Source organism: Eucyclogobius newberryi, unplaced genomic scaffold (genome assembly GCF_026437365.1).
Source record: "Eucyclogobius newberryi isolate DKJ021-1_F unplaced genomic scaffold, fEucNew1.0.hap1 SCAF_6, whole genome shotgun sequence".
NCBI lineage: Eukaryota > Metazoa > Chordata > Actinopteri > Gobiiformes > Gobiidae > Eucyclogobius > Eucyclogobius newberryi.
In genome coordinates this window covers 42,459,494-42,484,621 of record NW_027316278.1, presented here as the reverse complement: position 1 = coordinate 42,484,621, position 25,128 = coordinate 42,459,494, and the positions used below count along the sequence as shown (strand labels likewise).

At 50.7% G+C, this 25,128-nt stretch overlaps 1 protein-coding gene across 3 annotated transcripts in view; it reads right to left on the bottom strand.

The window, feature by feature from the left end:
- The window catches only part of wdfy3 (WD repeat and FYVE domain containing 3), a 211,902-nt gene that overhangs the window by 2,253 nt on the left and 184,521 nt on the right, over window positions 1-25,128 (bottom strand). For all 3 annotated transcript variants that reach the window (XM_072433589.1, XM_072433590.1, XM_072433591.1), the window contains 18 exons: window positions 20,885-20,965; window positions 18,736-18,790; window positions 15,505-15,624; window positions 14,195-14,312; window positions 11,202-11,308; window positions 10,980-11,133; window positions 10,819-10,910; window positions 10,426-10,638; window positions 10,213-10,354; window positions 9,987-10,141; window positions 9,650-9,808; window positions 8,906-9,085; window positions 8,005-8,187; window positions 6,602-6,695; window positions 6,384-6,527; window positions 3,307-3,519; window positions 3,125-3,236; window positions 341-538 (listed from right to left, as the gene is read on the bottom strand). In XM_072433589.1, coding sequence (XP_072289690.1) covers window positions 341-538; window positions 3,125-3,236; window positions 3,307-3,519; window positions 6,384-6,527; window positions 6,602-6,695; window positions 8,005-8,187; window positions 8,906-9,085; window positions 9,650-9,808; window positions 9,987-10,141; window positions 10,213-10,354; window positions 10,426-10,638; window positions 10,819-10,910; window positions 10,980-11,133; window positions 11,202-11,308; window positions 14,195-14,312; window positions 15,505-15,624; window positions 18,736-18,790; window positions 20,885-20,965 — 2,520 coding nt within the window. The remainder of the gene's footprint in view (window positions 1-340; window positions 539-3,124; window positions 3,237-3,306; window positions 3,520-6,383; window positions 6,528-6,601; window positions 6,696-8,004; window positions 8,188-8,905; window positions 9,086-9,649; window positions 9,809-9,986; window positions 10,142-10,212; window positions 10,355-10,425; window positions 10,639-10,818; window positions 10,911-10,979; window positions 11,134-11,201; window positions 11,309-14,194; window positions 14,313-15,504; window positions 15,625-18,735; window positions 18,791-20,884; window positions 20,966-25,128) is intronic.

Sequence of the window (25,128 nt, the reverse complement as noted above, 5' to 3'; positions counted from 1 at the left end):
GAATAACCTGACGTGAAGCAGCTCTGTACGGGGCCCCTCGCTCTGTACGGGGCCCCTCGCTCTGTACGGGGCCCCCCCCTCTGTACGTGGCCCCTCGCTCTGTACGTGGCCCGTCGCTCTGTATGTGGCCCCTCGCTCTGTATCTGGCCCCTCGCTCTGTATGTGGCCCCTCGCTCTGTATCTGGCCCCTCGCTCTGTATGTGGCCCCTCGCTCTGTATCTCTGTATGTGGCCCGTCGCTCTGTATGTGGCCCCTCGCTCTGTATCTGGCCCCTCGCTCTGTATGTGGCCCCTCGCTCTGTATGCGGCCCCTGGCTCTGTATGGGGCCCCTGGCTCTCACCTCTGGCAGAAGAGTTGGCCACAGTTGCGACAGTGGTGTCGGCGCTCGGTCAGAGAGAAGCGCACGGTGCAGCTGGAGCAGCTGTCCACGCCCTCGTCCTTCACCCAGTGGTCAGCAGCAGAACGTCCAGGCTGCTCGCTGACTGACCAGCTGAAGACCCGGCCACGCCCGTCCCCCACCAGCACCTTACTGTGGTCCCTGGAACCAGACGCACGCTTCAATCAACTTTGTGCTTTGAGTCTGAAGAAGCTTCATCCTCCTGTTTCATTATAAATCACAGTTTGAGATGTGCAGAGCGCTCAGAACATCTGACCACTCACTGACCCCAGTGCTGTGCCTCCGCCCCCTCTGCAGGCTCCGCCTCCTCCATGCAAAGTGCCAGTCCTGGGGTCAATCATATGATGGCGCATTATATATTATATTATATTATATTTAGGGCTGGGCAAGTTAACGCGTTATTATCGCGTTAACTGGAGTCGAGGCGAGGCGTCTGCACATGCTCAGTGGAGTCGAGGCGTCTGCACATGCTCAGTGGAGTCGAGGCGTCTGCACATGCTCAGTGGAGTCGAGGCGTCTGCACATGCTCAGTGGAGTCGAGGCGTCTGCACATGCTCAGTGGAGTCGAGGCGTCTGCACATGCTCAGTGGAGGAGTCTTGCACATGCTCAGTGGAGTGGAGGAGTCCTGCACATGCTCAGTGGAGTGGAGGAGTCCTGCACATGCTCAGTGGAGTCGAAGCGTCTGCACATGCTCAGTGGAGGAGTCTTGCACATGCTCAGTGGAGTGGAGGAGTCCTGCACATGCTCAGTGGAGTGGAGGAGTCCTGCACATGCTCAGTGGAGGAGAGTCGTCCTGCACATGCTCAGTGGAGTCGAGTCGTCCTGCACATGCTCAGTGGAGGAGAGTCGTCCTGCACATGCTCAGTGGAGGAGAGTCGTCCTGCACATGCTCAGTGGAGGAGAGTCGTCCTGCACATGCTCAGTGGAGGAGAGTCGTCCTGCACATGCTCAGTGGAGGAGAGTCGTCCTGCACATGCTCAGTGGAGGAGAGTCGTCCTGCACATGCTCAGTGGAGGAGAGTCGTCCTGCACATGCTCAGTGGAGGAGAGTCGTCCTGCACATGCTCAGTGGAGGAGAGTCGTCCTGCACATGCTCAGTGGAGGAGAGTCGTCCTGCACATGCTCAGTGGAGGAGAGTCGTCCTGCACATGCTCAGTGGAGGAGAGTTGTGCTGTGTTGCTTTTCTCGTGGTGTAAATGGAGTTTAATGTTGGATCATGGCTTTGGTTTATTAACTTAATAAAGTCAGCGGCTATAGGCGCCAGCCGAGGCAACTCGCCGGGGGCCCGCGTGAGCAGGTCCCGCCGGGGGCCCCGCCGACGGGCACCTTAGCTGGGGAGATCCTTGAGAAGGGCCTGGCGCGCGTCTTTATCAGATGAAAACGTGAATAATCTGGTGCCTTAGCAACTGGCTTAGTGCAGAGGAGTAAAAAAACACCCAATTTTAGGAATCTACAAACTTTTCTGGTTCACAACTAATGTTATTACGCTTTAGTGTCAAGTTCTAAGAATGTACAGTTTGTACTGAAGTGTTTTCTGGTTCTGCTGCTCCTAAAATGTGTTTTGTGTCTAATGTTTCATGACATTACAATGTTTCTGACGTTTCCTCTGAAGTCTGTTCATCTTTAATGATTGTGGCTCAGGATTTTGTGGCAAGTGAATACTTCATATTTTATTTAACTGCTACTGAATAAAAATGCTGATGCACTTTCCACTTCTTTTGAATTCATTTTGAATTTTGCAAGTAAAAATGCGATTAATCATGATTAATCAGGGAAATAATGCGATTAATCGCGATTAAAAATTGTAATCGTTGCCCAGCCCTAATTACATTATAGTGAGGAAATAAGTGTCAAAGTTGAATTTTTTTGAGGAAATTATGACACAGAATTGGCAGGAGAAAAAGCAGCACAAACTGTTTCTTTCAGTCGAGGAAAATCTCTAAACTCAGTGTTTGGGCCTCGGGACTCTGTGTTTGGGCCTCAGGACTGTATTTGGGCCTCAGGACTGTATTTGGGCCTCGGGACTATGTATTTGGGCCTCGGGACTCTGTATTTGGGCCTCAGGACCCTGCGTTTGGGCCTCGGGACTCTGTGTTTGGGCCTCAGGACTGTGTTTGGGCCTCAGGACTGTATTTGGGCCTCAGGACTGTGTTTGGGCCTCGGGACCCTGCGTTTGAGCTTCAGGACCCTGCATTTGGGCCTCAGGACTCTGTATTTGGGCCTCAGGACTCTGTATTTGGGCCTCAGGACTGTATTTGGGCCTCAGGACTGTATTTGGGCCTCGGGACTATGTATTTGGGCCTCGGGACCCTGCGTTTGAGCTTCAGGACCCTGCATTTGGGCCTCAGGACTCTGTATTTGGGCCTCAGGACTCTGTATTTGGGCCTCAGGACTGTATTTGGGCCTCGGGACCCTGCGTTTGAGCTTCAGGACCCTGCATTTGGGCCTCAGGACTCTGTATTTGGGCCTCAGGACTCTGTATTTGGACCTCAGGACTGTATTTGGGCCTCAGGACTGTATTTGGGCCTCGGGACTCTGTATTTGGGCCTCAGGACTGTATTTGGGCCTCAGGACTGTATTTGGGCCTCAGGACCCTGCATTTGGGCCTCAGGACTCCTGCCATGGACACAACCAGCAACTCTCTCTGGCGCCTCCTCCTGGCAGCACTGCGCATCACCCTGAAATGAGCGCTCTCCTGAGATGGTTGTGGTGGCAGAGGCCACTTACTTGGAGATGGCGAGGGCAGTGATCTCTGCCGGGTGCCCGTTGTCCTTGCGGTCAAAGGCCGTGTGCATGGTGAGTTTGCTCCTGAACACCAGCTGCCGCTCCCATCTGTAGCCTGTAAAACACAAAAGGAGTCAGCATCTGGCCCCTGTGTGAGTGAAGCAGAGCGCTGCCCCGACACCCACCTGCCCGGAGCTGGTTGTACGCACGGCCCTCCACTACAGTCCCGGGGCCGGTATGGGTCGCAGTGGGGCAGTGTGGGCCCTTGACCTGGTTCTCAGAATAGTTGACAAAAACAAAGCCGTCCTTCTCGTCAATGCTGAGCGTGTCCGACCAGCGATGAGAGTCGTCTGAGCAACTGTCCATGGACCAAGAGGCTCCGGTGCGCGAGGACGGACCTGAGCACCAGAAGAGTCACACATTCAGATCACATGACCTGAGCACCAGAAGAGTCACACATTCAGATCACATGACCTGAGCACCAGAAGAGTCACACATTCAGATCACATGACCTGAGCACCAGAAGACAAGGGCGACCGTTGCCATCCGGGGTGAGGTGCCACTCCACAAGGGGGCTCTCAACTTCGTGGGCCGCTATGAACGGGGTGTCCTTGGACGTGATCTGTGCGGCGGCCTCTTGGACATCCCCGAATACCTTTTCACGATTTTACAGGGTGAATGTGGTTTCTCCACAACCGCTGGACGAGGTTCTCCGGCAACACTCTTCTGCGTCCCATTGAGGTATGGTTTTGTCTATTCCTCGGGACCCTGCTGGTATTCGTCATCCAGTGCTTTATGCACCGCCTCTGGCGGTCAGTAGGGATGAAATAGAACGAAAGTTACGACTGCAACTACGGTTCTATGAATCCCGGATGACCGCCAGAGCATCTGGTCCCTCGGAATTCTCGTGCTTTGCGAGAAGGTTTCTAGGGACTGAGCTCCCGGTGTCACGTGACTATATAGACTCACGTGAGCCAATGGGGGTCAAAGGTGACCAGTGCTTTATGCACCGCCTCTGGCGGTCATCCGGGATTCATAGAACCGAAGTTACAGTCGTAACTTTTGTTTTCAAATTTCTTTTGGAGAATGTTTATACATTTTTGGTGAGCCACAGCAAGTGCAAAGAACTTGGATTAGTAGCAAATGAGCTTTGTTCAGCTGTCAACAAGGTGAGCTTGCAAAGTGAAATCTGTAAATGCATTTTTGATAAATCTGTCCGCCATTATCCATTGTCCTGGAGCCAACAATAGCGGTAGCCCAGTAGCAAAAGGGATTTTGATCAAGCGGTCTAAACCTAAGAGGACCTTCAGGTTGGTATAACTGAAGGTCTACACCGCTATCTGCAAGCTGACCAGTACAAGGGGTCAGTGGTTGACACAGAAAAAGAGCTATGGATGGATACTGCAGCTGAAGAGATGCACAGAAGGGCAATGGGTGTGTCTAGAAAACAATATCCAGTGGCAAAACAGACACAGGCATAAAAAAGGCAACTTGATGATTCACAATCAAATCCAACCAGCTCAGATGATTTCAGGAGTGAGCTTTTTACCCTCGTCTGGACAGAATGCTCAAGGAGCTCGGTGATCAATTGTCACGGGTAGGAGAAAAAACAATAGAAAACAAAAGAAATTGATGCTACAATTATAAAAAATAAAAGCAGCCTCCTTGTCTGAAAAATGACTTAATTTCAGCTCAGATCAGAGCATTGCTGGTGTTCAATGGTCTTATACTGAGAGTCAGGTGGTGCCGGGGGTTCCTGTACAGGTCTTATACTGAGAGTCATGTGGTGCCTGAGGTTCCTGTACAGGTCTTATACTGAGAGTCATGTGGTACCTGAGGTTCCTGTACAGGTCTTATACTGAGAGTCATGTGGTGCCTGAGGTTCCTGTACAGGTCTTATACTGAGAGTCATGTGGTACCTGAGGTTCCTGTACAGGTCTTATACTGAGAGTCATGTGGTGCCGGGGGTTCCTGTACAGGTCTTATACTGAGAGTCATGTGGTGCCTGAGGTTCCTGTACAGGTCTTATACTGAGAGTCATGTGGTGCCGGGGGTTCCTGTACAGGTCTTATACTGAGAGTCATGTGGTGCCTGAGGTTCCTGTACAGGTCTTATACTGAGAGTCATGTGGTGCCGGAGGTTCCTGTACAGGTCTTATACTGAGAGTCATGTGGTGCCGGGGGTTCCTGTACAGGTCTTATACTGAGAGTCATGTGGTGCCGGGGGTTCCTGTACAGGTCTTATACTGAGAGTCATGTGGTGCCGGGGGTTCCTGTACAGGTCTTATACTGAGAGTCATGTGGTGCCGGGGGTTCCTGTACAGGTCTTATACTGAGAGTCATGTGGTGCCGGGGGTTCCTGTACAGGTCTTATACTGAGAGTCATGTGGTGCCTGAGGTTCCTGTACAGGTCTTATACTGAGAGTCATGTGGTGCCGGGGGTTCCTGTACAGGTCTTATACTGAGAGTCATGTGGTGCCTGAGGTTCCTGTACAGGTCTTATACTGAGAGTCATGTGGTGCCGGGGGTTCCTGTACAGGTCTTATACTGAGAGTCATGTGGTGCCTGAGGTTCCTGTACAGGTCTTATACTGAGAGTCATGTGGTGCCTGAGGTTCCTGTACAGGTCTTATACTGAGAGTCATGTGGTGCCTGAGGTTCCTGTACAGGTCTTATACTGAGAGTCATGTGGTGCCTGAGGTTCCTGTACAGGTCTTATACTGAGAGTCATGTGGTGCCTGAGGTTCCTGTACAGTTCTTACTGCAGATGACAGACGCTTGAGTCATGAGGAGGAAGTGAAGAATCCCTGGGTCAAATCTGTTCTTACAACATGGAAGGAGCTGATCAGAACAAACTAAACACAGATGTCACAATCTTAAACTGGTAAAGTTTTATGACCAAAGGTTTTGTACCAAATAGAACTGAGCTGAGACTCAAGGTCTGGAGGACAAAAGGTCTCAAGGTTTTTCAGCAGATGTAAAAGAGAATCACATGAAAAGCTTTGGCATATTGAAAGAATCCTTTGACTTGGAGAAACAGGAACTTTATTATAACCAAGAAATTAAACAAAGCAACAACCAATCAAACCCTCTGACTAAAATTTGTATTCAATTCAATTTATTTTTGTAATTCCTGAAATCACTACAGCCCATTATTCATAAGGAACTGTTAACCGCTGTAACAGGGTAAAAAATAATTGAAGTTGATAAGTCCTCTTTAAACTAAGTTATTTGGGTTAACAAGCAGACTTGAACTGTCCTCACCTCGGGGCCGGTGCACAGCGCTGCCCGGCTGGCTGCCTCCTCCACCTAATGTGTTCTGTGGAGGTTTGGGCTCTGGACCCAGGCAGGGCTCTTCTCCCTCAGACTCACTGCTGTCCTCCTCACCATTGTGGCTCTCGCTGCCCACTACAACACACACACAGCTATAAGTCAAAGCTGCTCCAACATTCCATGTGTCTGGCACAGTAAGCAATACTCACCCAACTTCTCCTCGCTGAGGCAGTCTGGGACGTCCTGCTCCACGTGATCTGGGGCTGGAGTCTCTGGGACCTGCAGGAACTCCATCCTCCAGAACTAGAGAGGAACATTTCAAACTTCAATATGGAATAGGCTCGATATCAGTTTGGATACCATTTCTTTGTCATTTTTCCTGACCGCCATAGTACGGTGCTTTGGACCTGGATATCTACATGTGTCCACATCCACACAGGTTGAGAGTAAATGTGGATGACCATGTAGCCGTTATCTATTCAGAGTGTGTCAATCAAACAGCCGTCTCACACTCTCGCCCCAGACGTACCACCATTTTATGTTTTACCCATATTATGAGCTTGTACGAACCTGTACCCCATTTGTTTGTTGGTTTGTCTCCCTGTGCTGTAAAGTTAATTCTACGGCTCCAAATTGTGTTTGTTTAGCCAATTTAGGGTTCAATTGTAACCGTTGTCTTACAAGTGCTTTCGCTCCAGCAACATCGCTATTTTTACTGTTAAACTGTGTGAAAAACAGCCCGTCTCACAAGCTAATGAGGCTAACATGGCTAACAGGTGCGACCCAGCGGCAGAGAGTCCACTTCCCGCCGGTAAACAAACCTGCATCTCCGAAGTGGAGTCTCCAAGCTCGCACTTGTCCGAAGATGCAGATCATCTTACACCGATTGGCCATTGTGAGGCATGACATTAAAAGTGAAATGCAGCGTGACAGAGCAGCGTATTTCAAACAGTTCGGACGAGCGGCAGACTATAAGGGCCAAGATGGAGGCCCTGCAGGCCAAGATGGAGGCCCTGCAGGCCAAGATGGAGGCCCTGCAAGCCAAGATGGAGGCCCTGCAGGCCAAGATGGAGGCCCTGCAGGCCAAGATGGAGGCCCTGCAAGCCAAGATGGAGGCCCTGCAGGCCAAGATGGAGGCCCTGCAGGCCAAGATGGAGGCCCTGCAGGCCAAGATGGAGAAACTGCAAGCCAAGATGGAGGCCCTGCAGGCCAAAGTGATGACGGCGATCACCTGTGCAGCTGACCTGTCCAGCCTGCGCAGCTGACCTGCCCTGCCTGCGTAGGCAGAGACAGAGGGGAGCGGACAGCACTCAGAGCAGTGAGGCTCAGTATTGTGTCATTTCTTCATAGTATCAAAGCGCAAACCAAAGAAAGATGCTGTGAATGACACTGAAAATACTATTTAAACTCTACTTATTACTGTAATTATTACTACATATTTCAGGCTAATATGTGATTATATAGTTTTAATTTGTATTGTTTTATTCATCATACTTTATCATTTCTGGAGGCTGTGGATACAGTTTTTATCTCCCAAAGGTCAGGGTTAAGTTTGAGAGGCCCCGGTCTTGACAGTATGGTTAAGTATGTGCAGGTGAGAGAGGAGACCTACCCTGACCACGCCGTCCGAGTGGCCGGTCAGAATGACATTCTGCGTGTCCCACTCGTACATCTCGGACACGCAGCAGCACAGGATGTGCTGGCTGCGGCCGGTGAAGGTGTTGGCACTGGCGATGGGGCTTCCGTTGATGCTCCACATGTGGATGTACGTGCCCGCACACGACACGATGTCCCCCTGTGCAGCAGCAGGAGCAGCAACTTATATATATATATATATATATATATATATACTCACAATAACATCAAATGTAAAGTTATGAGCTTTAAGTCAGGTGTCCACTTCACTTATGAAAGATGAAAGATGATGTTCATATGCAAACTCAAAGTGACTCACACGACCAACATCTGTGGCTCTTGTCCCAGTCACGGCAGGTCAAAGAACTGATTAGGCATGAATCATGACTAATACTAATACTGTGTAGCTAAACTCGCTAATATGGTGATCATACATATAACAACATTTTTAAGTGCATCATTTGATTTTCAGACATGCAGTTTTGCTTGTTATTTTATTTCTGGAGCTCTAATAAATACATGGAAGCTGCAGTTTTGACTTTCACTTGAACACAGCAGAAAACCAGCAGCACACGAGGTCCACGGTCCGTCCCACACGAGGATCTGTGGGATCTGTGGATCTGTGGATCTGTGAGATCTTTGAGATCTGTGGGATCTGTGGGATCTGTGAGATCTGTGGATCTGTGAGATCTTTGAGATCTGTGAGATCTGTGGATCTGTGAGATCTTTGAGATCAACCTGCAGATGGAAATGTGCCAAAGGTGATCATTTGTTGAAATGCTCTAATATGAATCGTTTCCCTTAAACAAATAAATACAAAATAAGCAGAATAAAGTGCAGTGGACACCGTGCTCGGTTTAGAGCAGGAGGAAACGCACCGTGAGTTCATTGATGCAGAGGGCGGAGATGGGCGCTCGGTGACCTCTCAGCTGTGTGATGAACGACAGCTTGTTCAGGTCCCAAATGATGCAGGTCCGATCCCGGGACCCGCTCACCACAATGTGATAGGCCGAGGAGGCGGTGAGGCAGGTGACCGTGTCCGTGTGTCCCAGTAAGGCCTGTGGAAGGGAGAGTCGCAGCTCAGCACACCAGAGCTGTACATGCAGCCACAGACACAGGGAAAAGATACAAACGCCACACTCCGCCATGACCTGAGCGTGCAGCGTGAGTGAGCGCGTGAGTGAGCGGCGTGAGTGAGCGGCGTGAGCGTGCGGCGTGAGTGAGCGAGCAAGCGAGCTGTGGAGCGGCGTGCGTGAGCGAGCGAGCAGCGTGCGTGAGCGAGCTGTGGAGCAGCGTGCGTGAGTGAGCGAGCGGCGTGCGTGAGTGAGCGGCGTGCCTGAGCGAGCAAGCAGCGTGCGTGAGCGAGCGAACGAGCGAGCTGTGGAGCGGCGTGCGTGAGCGAGCGGCGTGCGTGAGCGAGCGAGCTGTGGCGCGCATGCGTGAGCGAGCGGCGTGCGTGAGCGAGCGAGCTGTGGAGCGGCGTGCGTGAGCGAGTGGCGTGCGTGAGCGAGCGAGCTGTGGAGCGCGTGCGTGAGCGAGCGGCGCGCGTGAGCGAGCGAGCTGTGGAGCGCGTGAGCGAGCGAGCGGCGTGCGTGAGCGAGCGAGCTGTGGCGCGGCGTCACCTGTTTGAGGCTCAGAGACTTGGCGCGGTCCTTGGCGGTGCCCAGCTCCCACACACAGATGGCGGTGCTGGTGCCTCCGCTCAGCACCAGTTTGGGGTTTGGGCAGATGGCACACAGCACCTGGCCCCACTCGGACAGGCTCTCGTACACCACCAGCGCCTGCAGCAAACACACCAGGACCAGAACAAACCTCTGCTCAACACAAGCGTCTGAAATGACTATTGAAAATATAAAACATTTTGGCCAAAGCTCAAAAAAGACAGTTTTTCATGATATAGGACCTGGAGAGTTTGTTTAGTCAGATCATTCAAAGTGACCAAAGCAGAGCTGCTCTGACCTTCTCAGACTCATAGTTGGTGAGGCGGCAGCTCAGGTCGGCATAGCCCCAGGCAAAGGTCCTGCTCCAGGACGGAGGAACCAGAGCTTTGTTCTGTTCCACAGCCACGATGCCTTTGTCAGTGCACATGATCTGCCCCACCGGCTCCTTCAGCTCTGAACAGGCACAAACAGGACAGAATGTAGAGCCAGTTTAGGAGACACTAGAGCTCTGGTGGTGGAAGTACCTTTGACAGGAGCCAGAGAAGGCCTGAGGTTGTCCAGATGATGGAAGAAGATCTTGTCACTGTTGGCGCTCGGTGGGACGCTGGTCACATCGATACTGGTTTTACTGCGAACGCGCTTGGGAGGGTGAGGCTTCTTGAAAAGCTGAAACATGGAAACAACACTGTTATTTCATCCCACGGACACGGTGCAGAATCTCTCAGAAGAGTTCTGACCTGTTTGGGAATTTGTCCAAAGTTGTTGATGAAGCCAATGGTGGCAGTTTCCTTCAGCGGGTCATTGATGTTGTAGATGTCCACCTGGCCCTCGTAGAACAGATGGTGGAACACATTGACCGCCTCCACAGCCGGAGGGCCCTGCTGCTTGTACCCGAAGATCAGGTCAATCCACTCGTGAAGGTGACTGGACACGTAGTCACACTCCAGCGCCTGAGGACACAAGGACAAAGGACATGTCACAGGGGTGTGGCAGGTCAAAGGAGAAGGTGTGGCAGGTCAAAGGAGAAGGTGTGGCAGGTCAAAGGAGAAGGTGTGGCAGGTCAAAGGAGAAGGTGTGGCAGGTCAAAGGAGAAGGTGTGGCAGGTCAAAGGAGAAGGTGTGGCAGCTCACTTCTCGGTGCACACGGATGAACTCCCGAGGATCGCCCTTGGCCCAGGGCGGCAGCAGCACGTCGTCCAGCTTGGTGCCGTTCTGCTTGCTTCCTGTGAAGAGCAAAGCTTGATGAGTGAAGCTCCTGGTCCTGACCCTCCATCACAGACAGAGCTACTGACCCAGGTCAAAGTTGTTGGAGTTGAGCAGGAACTCAGGCAGGTAGAAAAACTCGGGGATGAGCTCTTTCACGTCTGCCATGTTGTGCTTGGACGCAGACATCCAGCCTTCTCGGATGCTGTGGAACATCCGGTCTGCCAGGTCGAAGTGTCCACCCTGTGATGAGAAGAACAGAGAGTGAAGAAGCAGAAGGTGTGAGCTCGGCTCAGGTGTGAGCTACAGACCTGCAGCCGGAGGAAGATCTGCGTGAAGGGCTCCATGCGGACCAGGTACGAGGCTATGATCATGGCTGAGGAGTAGTGAGTGCCGTAGTGGTATGCTGGGGTCTCGCCTGCAATGCAACAGCATGACATCAGCATGACATCGGCATGACATCAGGCATCACAAGGTAATGATGCATTATTCTTTAATGACAATGTTCAGGGCATTAAAAATGATATAATTCCCACAATGCAGTTCATCTACAGCTGCCTCCATGTGTGAGCCTCCAGATTTCTAAAGTCTGTGCTGAACAGTTTGTTAGCATCACTCACATAGTTAAAGCTTCAATCTGGAACATTCCCAATGTCTTTGAAAACTGCGGTCATAAAGCCTCTCCTAAAGAAGAGCAGGGGTCAGGGGGAGGGGTCAGGGGTCAGGGGGGAGTGGCAGTCCTGAGTCATGACCGGTCCATCTCTAATCTGACATTTTGGGCCAAAGTCCTCGAAATGGTTGTTTACAACAGTCACAGATTTCCTCTTAATAAACGACTCATTTGATGTTTTTCAGGTTTTAGACCTCATCACAGCACAGACTGCTGTTGTCATGGTGACAGACTGCTGTTGTCATGGTGACAGACTGCTGGTGTCATGGTGACTGAGACTGCTGTTGTCATGGTGACAGACTGCTGTTGTCATGGTGACTGAGACTGCTGTTGTCATGGTGACTGAGACTGCTGTTGTCATGGTGACTGAGACTGCTGTTGTCATGGTGACAGACTGCTGTTGTCATGGTGACTGAGACTGCTGTTGTCATGGTGACAGACTGCTGTTGTCATAGTGACTGAGACTGCTGTTGTCATGGTGACTGAGACTGCTGTTGTCATGGTGACAGACTGCTGTTGTCATGGTGACTGAGACTGCTGTTGTCATGGTGACAGACTGCTGTTGTCATGGTGACTGAGACTGCTGTTGTCATGGTGACTGAGACTGCTGTTGTCATGGTGACAGACTGCTGTTGTCATGGAGACTGCTGTTGTCATAGTGACTGAGACTGCTGTTGTCATGGTGACAGACTGCTGTTGTCATGGTGACTGAGATTGCTGTTGTCATAGTGACTGCTGGTGTCATGGTGACTGAGACTGCTGTTGTCATGGTGACTGAGACTGCTGTTGTCATGGTGACTGAGACTGCTGTTGTCATAGTGACTGCTGTTGTCATGGTGACTGAGACTGCTGTTGTCATGGTGACTGAGACTGCTGTTGTCATGGTGACAGACTGCTGTTGTCATGGAGACTGCTGTTGTCATAGTGACTGAGACTGCTGTTGTCATGGTGACGGACTGCTGTTGTCATGGTGACTGAGATTGCTGTTGTCATAGTGACTGCTGGTGTCATGGTGACTGAGACTGCTGTTGTCATGGTGACTGAGACTGCTGTTGTTATGGTGACTGAGACTGCTGTTGTCATGGTGACTGAGATTGCTGTTGTCATAGTGACTGCTGGTGTCATGGTGACCGAGACTGCTGTTGTCATGGTGACAGACTGCTGTTGTCATGGTGACTGAGATTGCTGTTGTCATAGTGACTGCTGGTGTCATGGTGACCGAGACTGCTGTTGTCATGGTGACTGAGACTGCTGTTGTCATGGTGACAGACTGCTGTTGTCATGGTGACTGAGACTGCTGTTGTCATGGTGACAGACTGCTGTTGTCATGGTGACTGAGACTGCTGTTGTCATGGTGACTGAGACTGCTGTTGTCATGGTGACAGACTGCTGTTGTCATGGAGACTGCTGTTGTCATAGTGACTGAGACTGCTGTTGTCATGGTGACAGACTGCTGTTGTCATGGTGACTGAGATTGCTGTTGTCATAGTGACTGCTGGTGTCATGGTGACTGAGACTGCTGTTGTCATGGTGACTGAGACTGCTGTTGTCATGGTGACTGAGACTGCTGTTGTCATAGTGACTGCTGTTGTCATGGTGACTGAGACTGCTGTTGTCATGGTGACTGAGACTGCTGTTGTCATGGTGACAGACTGCTGTTGTCATGGAGACTGCTGTTGTCATAGTGACTGAGACTACTGTTGTCATGGTGACGGACTGCTGTTGTCATGGTGACTGAGATTGCTGTTGTCATAGTGACTGCTGGTGTCATGGTGACTGAGACTGCTGTTGTCATGGTGACTGAGACTGCTGTTGTTATGGTGACTGAGACTGCCATTGTCATGGTGACAAATGACATCCTCCTGAACACTGACACGGGCAAAGCCTCAGTCTTAATTCTGTTGGATCTGATGCTGCTTTTGACACTGTCCATCATGGGACCCTCTTACAGAGACTAGAGGACAGGGTGGGACCCTCTTACAGAGACTAGAGGACAGGGTGGGACCCTCTTACAGGGACTAGAGGACAGGGTGGGACCCTCTTACAGAGACTAGAGGACAGGGTGGGACCCTCTTACAGAGACTTGAGGACAGGGTGGGACCCTCTTACAGGGACTAGAGGACAGGGTGGGACCCTCTTACAGAGACTAGAGGACAGGGTGGGACCCTCTTACAGAGACTAGAGGACTGGGTGGGAACCTCTTACAGAGACTAGAGGACAGGGTGGGGCCCTCTTACAGAGACTAGAGGACAGGGTGGGAATCACTGGCCCCGCCCTAAACTGGTTGAGGTCCTATCTGGAAGACAGGAAGTACTTTGTGTCTCAGACCACATGACCCTGACCTGTGGAGTGCCCCAAGGGTCAGTCCTGGGACCCCTTCTGTTCATCCTCTACATGCTGCTGTTAGGTCACATGACACGCAGTGAAAATGTGTCCAATCACAATGATGCAGACGAGTCAGATCTATGTTTCACTGTCACAGGTGAATATGGACCATTCACTCATGTCACTGAATCCAACAGATCAGTGTGTGGACTGGCCTCCTGCTGGTGCCAGAGTCAGGACTAAACATGGGCCTCCTGCTGGTGCCAGAGTCAGGACTAAACATGGGCCTCCTGCTGGTGCGTCTCTTACCGTTGGGGTCCTCCCAGTCCTTGTACCTCTTCTTGTACTGCGTCAGCCGCTCCTCGGTCTGAGCACCCATGGGCTTGGACAGGTTTCGGAACGTCTTGGGTTTGGTCAAGTCCAGCTCCTGAAACACAAGGACAAGTGTCTCTTTAGCTTATTTAAGAGACAAAGAGGTTCCCAAAAGACTTTTCTACTATTTTTGTCCCATAAGTTTAATTTCTCCCAACAAATGACTAGTTACTAAACTGTAACACCTTTAATACTTAAGAGTATCTTTGATTAATTCATATTTCCCAAAATTATTTTCCAAAATATCCCTTGTGTCGCAGTATTATGGGCTCGACACACAGGGGGCGCCAGAGGTCAGAGGTCAGTGAAACACATGGCACCAGCTTTCAAATCACACAACACACACAATTATCATATGTGTTTTTAGTATTTGAATGTGTTTGAAAGGTGAAAGTCAGTGAGTCTGAAGTGTCACATGTCGTTTGCAAGAATCGACCCAAATCGTTTTTTTTACTGTTTCGCATCAAAAGAAAAAGCAGCATCTTTATTTTTCCTCCATGTTATTTCTGAATGTGCAGTTTTCCTGTCAGCTCATTCCTCAAACCCATAGGTGTCAAACTCTAAAATGGATTCATAGAACCGTAGTTACATCCGTAACCGTTTTTATGGCTAAAACTACGCGTCCCACAATGCCGCGGGTGGCCGCCCCTCCCCCATGGGGCTCTGCTGCACTGCTGTGTGAGCTGCCCCTCCCCCCACAGGGCTCTGCTGCACTGCTGTGTGAGCTGCCCCTCCCCCACGGGGCTCTGCTGCACTGCTGTGTGAGCTCCCCTCCCCCACGGGGCTCTGCTGCACTGCTGTGTGAGCTGCCCCTCCCCCCACAGGGCTCTGCTGCACTGCTGTGTGAGCTGCCCCTCCCCCACGGGGCTCTGCTGCACTGCTGTGTGAGCTCCCCTCCCCCACGGGGCTCTGCTGCACTGCTGTGTGAGCTGTGAGGGAGAAGTGCACTTTCAGCACTTTTGAGCAGAAGTTTAGTGGTGTCAGTTCAGGTGAACAGAGAACTACAGATGTGGAAATGTTAGTTACATTTAAACGTTTTTTTAGATCTTTAGACGTTTATTTTGTTATAAAGTCAAAAGTTTATCTGTGTAGAACTGTAGATCATCTCTGAAGTTGTGATGCTCATAAACTGAAGCTCAGAGTTGGTGAAATTACACTTGTTTTTCTAAATACATTTCAGTTTATGAGAACAAACAATAGTGGAGTGTCAGGAAGGGCCGGACATGGACACCTGACACAGCCCAGACCTGGGAGTCGTAGTCGGCCAGGATCCAGGGGAAGACCGGGTACTGCATGAGGTCGTTGTAGGAGCGTCCCGCCAGTGTGTTCAGGTGCATCAGGTACTGGAAGTTACTGATCTCTCCGCGCTGGAAGAGAAAATGGTGCATCACAAAGTTAAACATCTGCTGAGGTCCAATATAACTCTGGAAGAGTTTAGCAGTTCATATTTCAGTCTTCTCTCAAATGTTAATACTCCTGGACCCTAAACAGGGTTTGTGCAGCTTTTCAAAGATTAAATCATACATTTTTACAAGGTATATGTATTCATTTTTATTTTAGTCAGGAGGACCTAAGCAAAATTTGGCTTGGGGCCCTGGTCATTCAGTGCAAATTCACTCACGACCTGCAATGTTTTTTTGAGACATTATTTGACTAGTTTTCTTCCTAAACGATCAGTTTGGACAGGTTTCCTCCAAATAACTTTAGTGTGAGAGGTTTAAAGAAGTAGAACAGACTCTGAGTGTCCGATGCACCGGGTCTGACGAGCAGAGACTGTCGACAGGAGAAGGCGGAGCGAGATCCCGCCAAGCGCAAACGTGCAGGAGGCACAGTTCACTTCTAAGAGGTGGACCAATGAGGCAGAGGAGGAGGAGCTACGTGTGTGTTTGGACATTAGACTGGGAGGAGCTACGTGTGTGTTTGGACATTACAGAGTGGGAGGAGCTACACGGACACTGACGTCATACATTCTGTGACAGCATTAAACCATCACACACCAAAGTCACTTTCAACAATGACAAACTCTAGTTCACACTTAAACTGAGGCAGAGGCAGAAGGAGGCGGCTACAGGGGCGGAGCTATAGAACACTGCAGAGTATGATCTGCCTCTGTGTGGAGTGGCCCCGCCTCTGTGTGGAGTGGCCCCGCCTCTGTGTGCTCGGCAACTCAGCTCCTTCTACTCTAGGTTTGATGTGGCCACTCCCCTCCCCCACTGTGGCCACTCCCCTCCCCCACTGTGGCCACTCCCCTCCCCCACTGTGGCCACTTCTCCCAACCCCGGTGTACGTCTCCAGGACTCTGGGACGAGCCGGTCAGATCACAGCCGACCCTTCTCACCCTGGACATGGACTATTTGAGCCACTCCCCTCAAGCAGGAGGCCACTCCCCTCAGGCAGGAGGCCACTCCCCTCAGGCAGGAGGCCACTCCCCTCAGGCAGGAGGCCACTCCCCTCAAGCAGGAGGCCACTCCCCTCAGGCAGGAGGCCACTCCCCTCAGGCAGGAGGCCACACCCCTCAGGCAGGAGGCCACTCCCCTCAGGCAGGAGGCCACTCCCCTCATGCAGGAGGCCACTCCCCTCAGGCAGGAGGCCACACCCCTCAGGCAGGAGGCCACTCCCCTCAGGCAGGAGGCCACTCCCCTCAGGCAGGAGGCCACTCCCCTCAGGCAGGAGGCCACACCCCTCAGGCAGGAGGCCACTCCCCTCAGGCAGGAGGCCACGGTCCATCCGGACCAGAAGCAAGCTCCATAAGAACAGTTTCTTTCCCTCTGCCTTTGGACTCATGAACACTTACTAAACACTGTCACTTTCTGCTCTACATATGTCAATTCAACTGTAATATTTTGTACATAGAAAGCCTATTTTTATTCTTATCCAATAGCAGATTTACATTGTTTTTATTTTGGACTTATATAGGTTGTTTTATCATTGTTTAATGGGGCACTGAATCACCAAAGCAAGTTTATGTTTGTGAATTTTAGTATCTGTTTTTTATTATTTACTTCTGTACATACTCAAATAAAGGCTTATCTTATCTTACTAACTGTATCCAAAGGCCACCTAATTCTTTGGGCCTTTTTTAATCATGATAACATAAAATATATAACAGCAAGAAAATGATTTAAATAAGAAAAAGTTATTTGAACAATTTAGCTATGAAATAAATGAACAATTGTTTAATAGTCCATTAGATGGCGCTGTCATTGCGATGGCTCCTCCTCCTCATGGCGCGTCGTCTTCTTATCACAGATCTTTGTTTGATACTTATAAAAAGGAGTTGCAATAAAGTTATAATGAAAATACAAATTAAAGGTGGAATGGACGATTTTTTCCAGCAAATTTTTTATCATATTTCCTTGTGGCGTTGTCCTGCCACGTATTAATCATAAAACGCACCTATCGTTCACCTGCAGCCGCGTCAGGCTGGTCCCCACGTTTCCGCGTGCCTAAGTGCATGGATCTATCATAATATAGTTCCCTCAGTGTGCGGGGCAAAATGAAGACGGAGAAAGACAGTTCGAGCTGACGCAGAAGTGGACTGAAATCTACAGGAGACGAGAGATGTGATGCGCTCCGTTGCGCTAATAAACAAACGCACGTGTGTGTTGTGTCAGTCCACACGGGGGAGTGGCATGAGCACGGGGGAGTAGCATGAGCACGGGGGAGTGGTATGTGCACGGGGGAGTAGCATGAGCACGGGGGAGTGGTATGTGCACGGGGGAGTGGCATGAGCACGGGGGAGTGGCATGAGCACGGGGGAGTGGCATGTGCACGGGGGAGTGGCATGAGCACGGGGGAGTGGCATGAGCACGGGGGAGTGGCATGTGCACGGGGGAGTGGCATGTGCACGGGGGAGTGGCATGTGCACGGGGGAGTGGCATGAGCACGGGGGAGTAGCATGAGCACGGGGGAGTGGCATGTGCACGGGGGAGTGGCATGAGCACGGGGGAGTGGCATGAGCACGGGGGAGTGGCATGTGCACGGGGGAGTGGCATGAGCACGGGGGAGTGGCATGAGCACGGGGGAGTGGCATGTGCACGGGGGAGTGGCATGTGCACGGGGGAGTGGCATGTGCACGGGGGAGTGGCACGAGCACGGGGGAGTGGCATGTGCACGGGGGAGTGGCATGTGCACGGGGGAGTGGCATGTGCACGGGGGAGTGGCATGTGCACGGGGGAGTGGCATGAGCACGGGGGAGTGGCATGTGCACGGGGGAGTGGCATGTGCACGGAGGAGTGGCATGAGCACGGGGGAGTGGCATGAGCACGGGGGAGTGGCATGTGCACGGGGGAGTGGCATGTGCACGGGGGAGTGGCATGTGCACTTCCGCCTGCGTTCTCAAATCTCCGAAAATTCGTCCATTGCGCCTTTAAGGTTTTGCTGAGCTTTAGTAGCCTCTAATATACCGCTAACCCATGTGCTTGAAAATAAAAAAATAATAAAACCATTTAAATATGAGTTTAGACAGAGGGCCCTACCTCCCATCGCTGAGTGACAGACTTCTCTCCCACCAAAGTGCTGAGGAGCCCGGACCTGAGGAGCAAACACACGTTAGCTTTTCACATGGTCTTAAACTACGTACACACCGCGGCGGCAAATTCACGCCCGACGCTGAAGTTAGACGCCTGTACATTTGAAGACAAACACCCCGGACGCGCGTTCTCGACGCCCCGGACTCACGTCCGTAAAATACACTCAGCAGCAGACGCACGCTCGAGGCGTCTGCACATGCTCAGTGGAGTCGAGGCGTCTGCACATGCTCAGTGGAGTCGAGGCGTCTGCACATGCTCAGTGGAGTCGAGGCGTCTGCACATGCTCAGTGGAGTCGAGGCGTCTGCACATGCTCAGTGGAGTCGAGGCGTCTGCACATGCTCAGTGGAGTCGAGGCGTCTGCACATGCTCAGTGGAGTCGAGGCGTCTGCACATGCTCAGTGGAGTCGAGGCGTCTGCACATGCTCAGTGGAGTCGAGGCGTCTGCACATGCTCAGTGGAGTCGAGGCGTCTGCACATGCTCAGTGGAGTCGAGGCGTCTGCACATGCTCAGTGGAGTCGTCTGCACATGCTCAGTGGAGTCGAGGCGTCTGCACATGCTCAGTGGAGTCGAGGCGTCCGCACATGCTCAGTGGAGGCGTCTGCACATGCTCAGTGGAGTCGAGGCGTCCGCACATGCTCAGTGGAGTCGAGGCGTCCGCACATGCTCAGTGGAGGCGTCTGCACATGCTCAGTGGAGTCGTCTGCACATGCTCAGTGGAGTTGAGGCGTCTGCACATGCTCAGTGGAGTCGTCTGCACATGCTCAGTGGAGTCGAGGCGTCTGCACATGCTCAGTGGAGTCGAGGCGTCTGCACATGCTCAGTGGAGTCGTCTGCACATGCTCAGTGGAGTCGTCTGCACATGCTCAGTGGAGTCGAGGCGTCTGCACATGCTCAGTGGAGTCGAGGCGTCTGCACATGCTCAGTGGAGTCGTCTGCACATGCTCAGTGGAGTCGAGGCGTCTGCACATGCTCAGTGGAGTCGAGGCGTCCGCACATGCTCAGTGGAGGCGTCTGCACATGCTCAGTGGAGTCGAGGCGTCCGCACATGCTCAGTGGAGTCGAGGCGTCTGCACATGCTCAGTGGAGTTGAGGCGTCTGCACATGCTCAGTGGAGTCGTCTGTACATGCTCAGTGGAGTCGAGGCGTCTGCACATGCTCAGTGGAGTCGTCTGCACATGCTCAGTGGAGTCGAGGCGTCTGCACATGCTCAGTGGAGTCGAGGCGTCTGCACATGCTCAGTGGAGTTGAGGCGTCTGCACATGCTCAGTGGAGTCGTCTGCACATGCTCAGTGGAGTCGAGGCGTCTGCACATGCTCAGTGGAGTCGTCTGCACATGCTCAGTGGAGTCGAGGCGTCTGCACATGCTCAGAGGAGTCGAGGCGTCTGCACATGCTCAGTGGAGTCGAGGCGTCTGCACATGCTCAGTGGAGTCGAGGCGTCTGCACATGCTCAGTGGAGTCGAGGCGTCTGCACATGCTCAGTGGAGTCGAGGCGTCTGCACATGCTCAGTGGAGTCGAGGCGTCTGCACATGCTCAGTGGAGTCGAGGCGTCTGCACATGCTCAGTGGAGTCGAGGCGTCTGCACATGCTCAGTGGAGTCGAGGCGTCTGCACATGCTCAGTGGAGGAGAGTTGTGCTGTGCTGCTTTTCTCGTGATGTAAATGGCTTTGGTTTATTAACTTTACAAAGTCCAAAAGTGGAGGCGATGGGCCCCGGGGCCCGTCTGGCACCTGCAGATACTTCAGAGCTGAGCAGAGTTTAGTCAATATCATTATTTGCTCCAAGAGCTGCGTCTTAAGGATTTTTTTTATCTTGTGGGTTTGTTTTGGGTCTTTTTCCGGGTCGTGCGTAGCACGTCATCTCTGATTGGCTGCGGCGCATCTGCTGCAGAAAGTTGAACAAAGCTGAACATGTCACGCCGGCCGCTTTGGACGCCTGGGGCGCCTCGGGCGCGCGCTCAAAGCGCCGAGAGCGTACGAAAACACAGGAATCGCGCCGCAAAAATGTAGGACGCGTTCGACGCGCGTTTACATAGACTTTGAATATAAAGTGGACAGTGTGTCCTCTGTGTGTCCCTGAGGGACTGTACTTACCCCTGCTCCACACTGGTGTTTGGCCTCTGTCCAGACACTGACTCGGAGCTGTCCACCAGTGAAGGCACCACGGCCAGGAACCTGCAGCAAACAAGAGTGGACTGAACATATGCAAACACAAACTTTACTGCTCCTGTAGTCTAATCTACTTATTCTATTTATCCTCAACAAAGACGAGGGTAATCCTGCAGATTACTACTCAGTTACTATTCAGCTTGTGATTGTCATGATGCTGCACCTAACAATCTTTGAACACATTCTAAACACTTCTTTTAAGAACAAGACAAAGCTTAGTGAGTAGTCATTTTACAAAGCAAGAATTGTTCAGCATTTGTGAGTTCACAAACTCCATCTCCCATTACATTGTTCAGACCAATCACAGGACAACATTGTGGTTTGGACAGAGGACAACAGACTTCAAACTATTTGAACAAAAATACAGACTATTTTGTTTTCACAAAACAAGCACAGGAAGTGCTTTGTGTGTAGGGAACGATGTCCGTGCCTTTGTCTAAGATGGATTCAAACAAAGTTTGATGTGTACACTGTTAGCATGACTTATGTTTGACCCTTTCCTGTTCACTTTAAGAGATATTATGTGGAACTCAATTCAAAATGCCCTCTTTGTGCACAGCGATCAGTCTGTCAGCCTTTCTTGGCACACTTTTTGTTCCATTTTCAACCTGTGGCTCCCTTGCCTCAGCTCTACTTGTAAATGATGGACAGTCCCTCCTCAGCATCTAATTGCACAAGCAATTCTTCAACATTCTGAAGATTTCAGCCACAGCTGCCAACATTCGTGTCCGTGCCTCAGGCACAAAGCTGCTGGACACCACAGAGTGAAAGCTCCGTAAGCTTGTCCACGATCCTTCAGACAAAACGGGATATACCAATTCACCTGGTATTGTTACATGCTCTGTTGCCAATAAGACTAACTTATATATATATATACATATATATATATATATATATATATATATATACATATATATATATATATATATATATATATATATGTATATATATATGTATATATATATGTATATATATATATATGTATGTATTTGTGTCAAAGCACCTGGACTTTAACTCGGCTCATACTTCTGTTTTAGCATTGATGTGGTGCCGGGGGTTCCTGTACAGGTCTTATACTGAGAGTCATGTGGTGCCTGAGGTTCCTGTACAGGTCTTATACTGAGAGTCATGTGGTGCCGGGGGTTCCTGTACAGGTCTTATACTGAGAGTCATGTGGTGCCTGAGGTTCCTGTACAGTTCTTACTGCAGATGACAGACGCTTGAGTCATGAGGAGGAAGTGAAGAATCCCTGGGTCAAATCTGTTCTTACAACATGGAAGGAGCTGATCAGAACAAACTAAACACAGATGTTACAATCTTAAACTGGTAAAGTTTTATGACAAAAGGTTTTGTACCAAATAGAACTGAGCTGAGACTCAAGGTCTGGAGGACAAAAGGTATCTGCTCTTTGGCTCCAACCACCCACTACAGCACAAGCTGGGCGTGATCAGAACCTTACAACACAGAGCTCAAGGTGTGCCCACCAGCTCAGAGGGCAAGAAGAAAGAGGAAAAACATGTCCGAAATGCCCTCTCACCCTGTGGTTACCCCGCTTGGGCCCTCAACAGAGTGAAGAGAACCAAAAAGCAGGACAAAAGGGAAACTGAAAAGAGAAGGAAGGTGTTTCTATCCCTTATGTGTCGGAAAAACTGCAGAGAATTTTTAGACAACACGAAGTCCCTGTTTATTTTAAACCAGGAAACACTTTAAGACAAAAACTGGTTCATCCTAAGGACAAGTTGCCGACTCAAAAACAGAGCAATGTAGTTTATTCGATCCAATGCAGTGAAGAAAGCTGTAAAGAACGTTACATAGGTGAGACGAAACAGCCTCTACACAAGAGGCTTTATCAGCACAGAAGAAATACAAGTTCAGGACCTCAGAGTGCCGTGCATCTCCATCTTGAAGCCTCTAATCACTCGTTTGAAGACGGTGAGGTGAAGGTTTTAAGCAGGAGAAAAGATGGTTTGAAAGAGGAGTCAAGGAAGCTATTTTTGTTAAAAAAGAAAGACCTTCTTTAAACAGAAATGGAGGGCTAAGATTCAATCATCCTGTGGTCTACAATGGTATACTGAACCCCTGGAGAGGTAGAGGACGAGGACCAGGACATTTAGATGTCCTCAGGTCCTCAGGGCAAGCCAGGGTCTCACAAAGACAAAGGGGAGACTAATAGCCCATTAAAGGTCTGAAGAGGCTCTGTAGATACAAAGAGGGTAAGTTTCTGTTGAAACTCTTTCCTCTTCAGGAAGGCTCCTCCCAATGGGCTGGACTTACCACAGAATAGTACAAATATCGGAGTTCTCGACCGAAAATCTTTTATTGACAATGACTCTCGGATGAAGTCGAAACGTCTAATTTTTCAAACTGAGTCCAGATGAAACAACTGAAGCTTTTTCTACTATGGAACACGCCTGGACCAATGAGGGATTACACCCACAAAAGGTATAAAGGTTTTTATAAAGATAATCACTTGAAAAGCTTTGATGTATTGAAAGAATCCTTTGACTTGGATAAACGGGACTTTTATAGGTCTTTACAAAAAATAAGAAATTAAACAAAGCAACCACCACCGTAATCCTTTGAATTCATTATTTGTTCAAGTTTACACATGTAAGCTTTCAAGGGGAATAATATAAAAATGATTCAGGCAGCCACTCTACTAATTATATTTCAAATAAATGGGAAAAAGAGGGTAATTTCAATTTGTTTGATTAAGAATGGGAAAATATGTATACGTCTCAGTGGAAATCAAATCTTTGGAAGGAATTCTGTTCAAAATGTCAAAGTGGCCATTATTCACAAAGAAATGCTGCTGGAGACATCGTTCTGAAACTGTTTTATTACAATCAGACTCATATTCAAGGAGAAATGAGTCTAATGAAGAAGTGACTCTGGACGCGGCTGTTTAGAACCTGCTGCAGTTTAGAACCTGCTGCAGTTTAGAACCTGCTGCAGTTTAGAACCTGCTGCAGTTCAGAACCTGCTGCAGTTCAGAACCTACTGCAGTTCAGAACCTGCTGCAGTTCAGAACCTACTGCAGTTTAGAACCTGCTGCAGTTTTCAGAACCTGCTGCAGTTCAGAACCTGCTGCAGTTCAGAACCTGCTGCAGGTTCAGTACTCGATGAGTACGAGCTCAGGAGCAGATGAACCAGATGTGAAGACGCAGAGTCATCAAGGACAGAGGGGACAGTAGGGAAAAAGGGGACAGAGGGGACGTAAGGACAGAGGGGACGGTAAGGACAGAGGGGGCAGAGGGGACAGTAAGGACAGAGGGGGCAGAAAGGACAGAGGGGACGGTAAGGACAGAGGGGACGGTAAGGACAGAGGGGATAGAGGACAGAGGGGACGGTAAGGACAGAGGAGACAGAGTGGACGATAGGGACAGAGGAGACCGAGGGGACGGTAGGGACAGAGGGGACAGTAGGGACAGTAGGGACCGAGGGGACATGTGTTTTCTATTTGTTAAGCTTCAAAATGCTGTGTTTTATTACAATCCACCTCATATTCACTGAGACATTAGTCGATTGAGACTGAGGCGCAGCGGGAGACCCCGGGTCAAAAGACCTGATCGACAGAGGGCCATGCCCCCCGGGTCAAAAGACCTGATCGACAGAGGGCCATGCCCCCCGGGTCAAAAGACCTGTTGGACAGAGGGCCCATGCCCCCCAGGTCAAAAGACCTGATGGACAGAGGGCCCATGCCCCCCGGGTCAAAAGACCTGATGGACAGAGGCCCATGCCCCCGGGACAAAAGACCTGTTGAACAGAGGGCCCATGCCCCCTGGGACAAAAGACCAGATGGACAGAGGCCCATGCCCCCGGGTCAAAAGACCTGATGGACAGAGCCCCATGCCCCCGGGACAAAAGACCTGTTGGACAGAGGGCCCATGCCCCCGGGTCAAAAGACCTGATGGACAGAGGCCCATGCCCCCGGGTCAAAAGACCTGATGGACAGAGCCCCATGCCCCCGGGACAAAAGACCTGTTGGACAGAGGGCCCATGCCCCCGGGTCAAAAGACCTGATGGACAGAGGCCCATGCCCCCCGGGTCAAAAGACCTGATGGACAGAGGCCCATGCCCCCCGGGTCAAAAGACCTGATGGACAGAGCCCCATGCCCCCGGGACAAAAGACCTGTTGGACAGAGGGCCCATGCCCCCCGGGTCAAAAG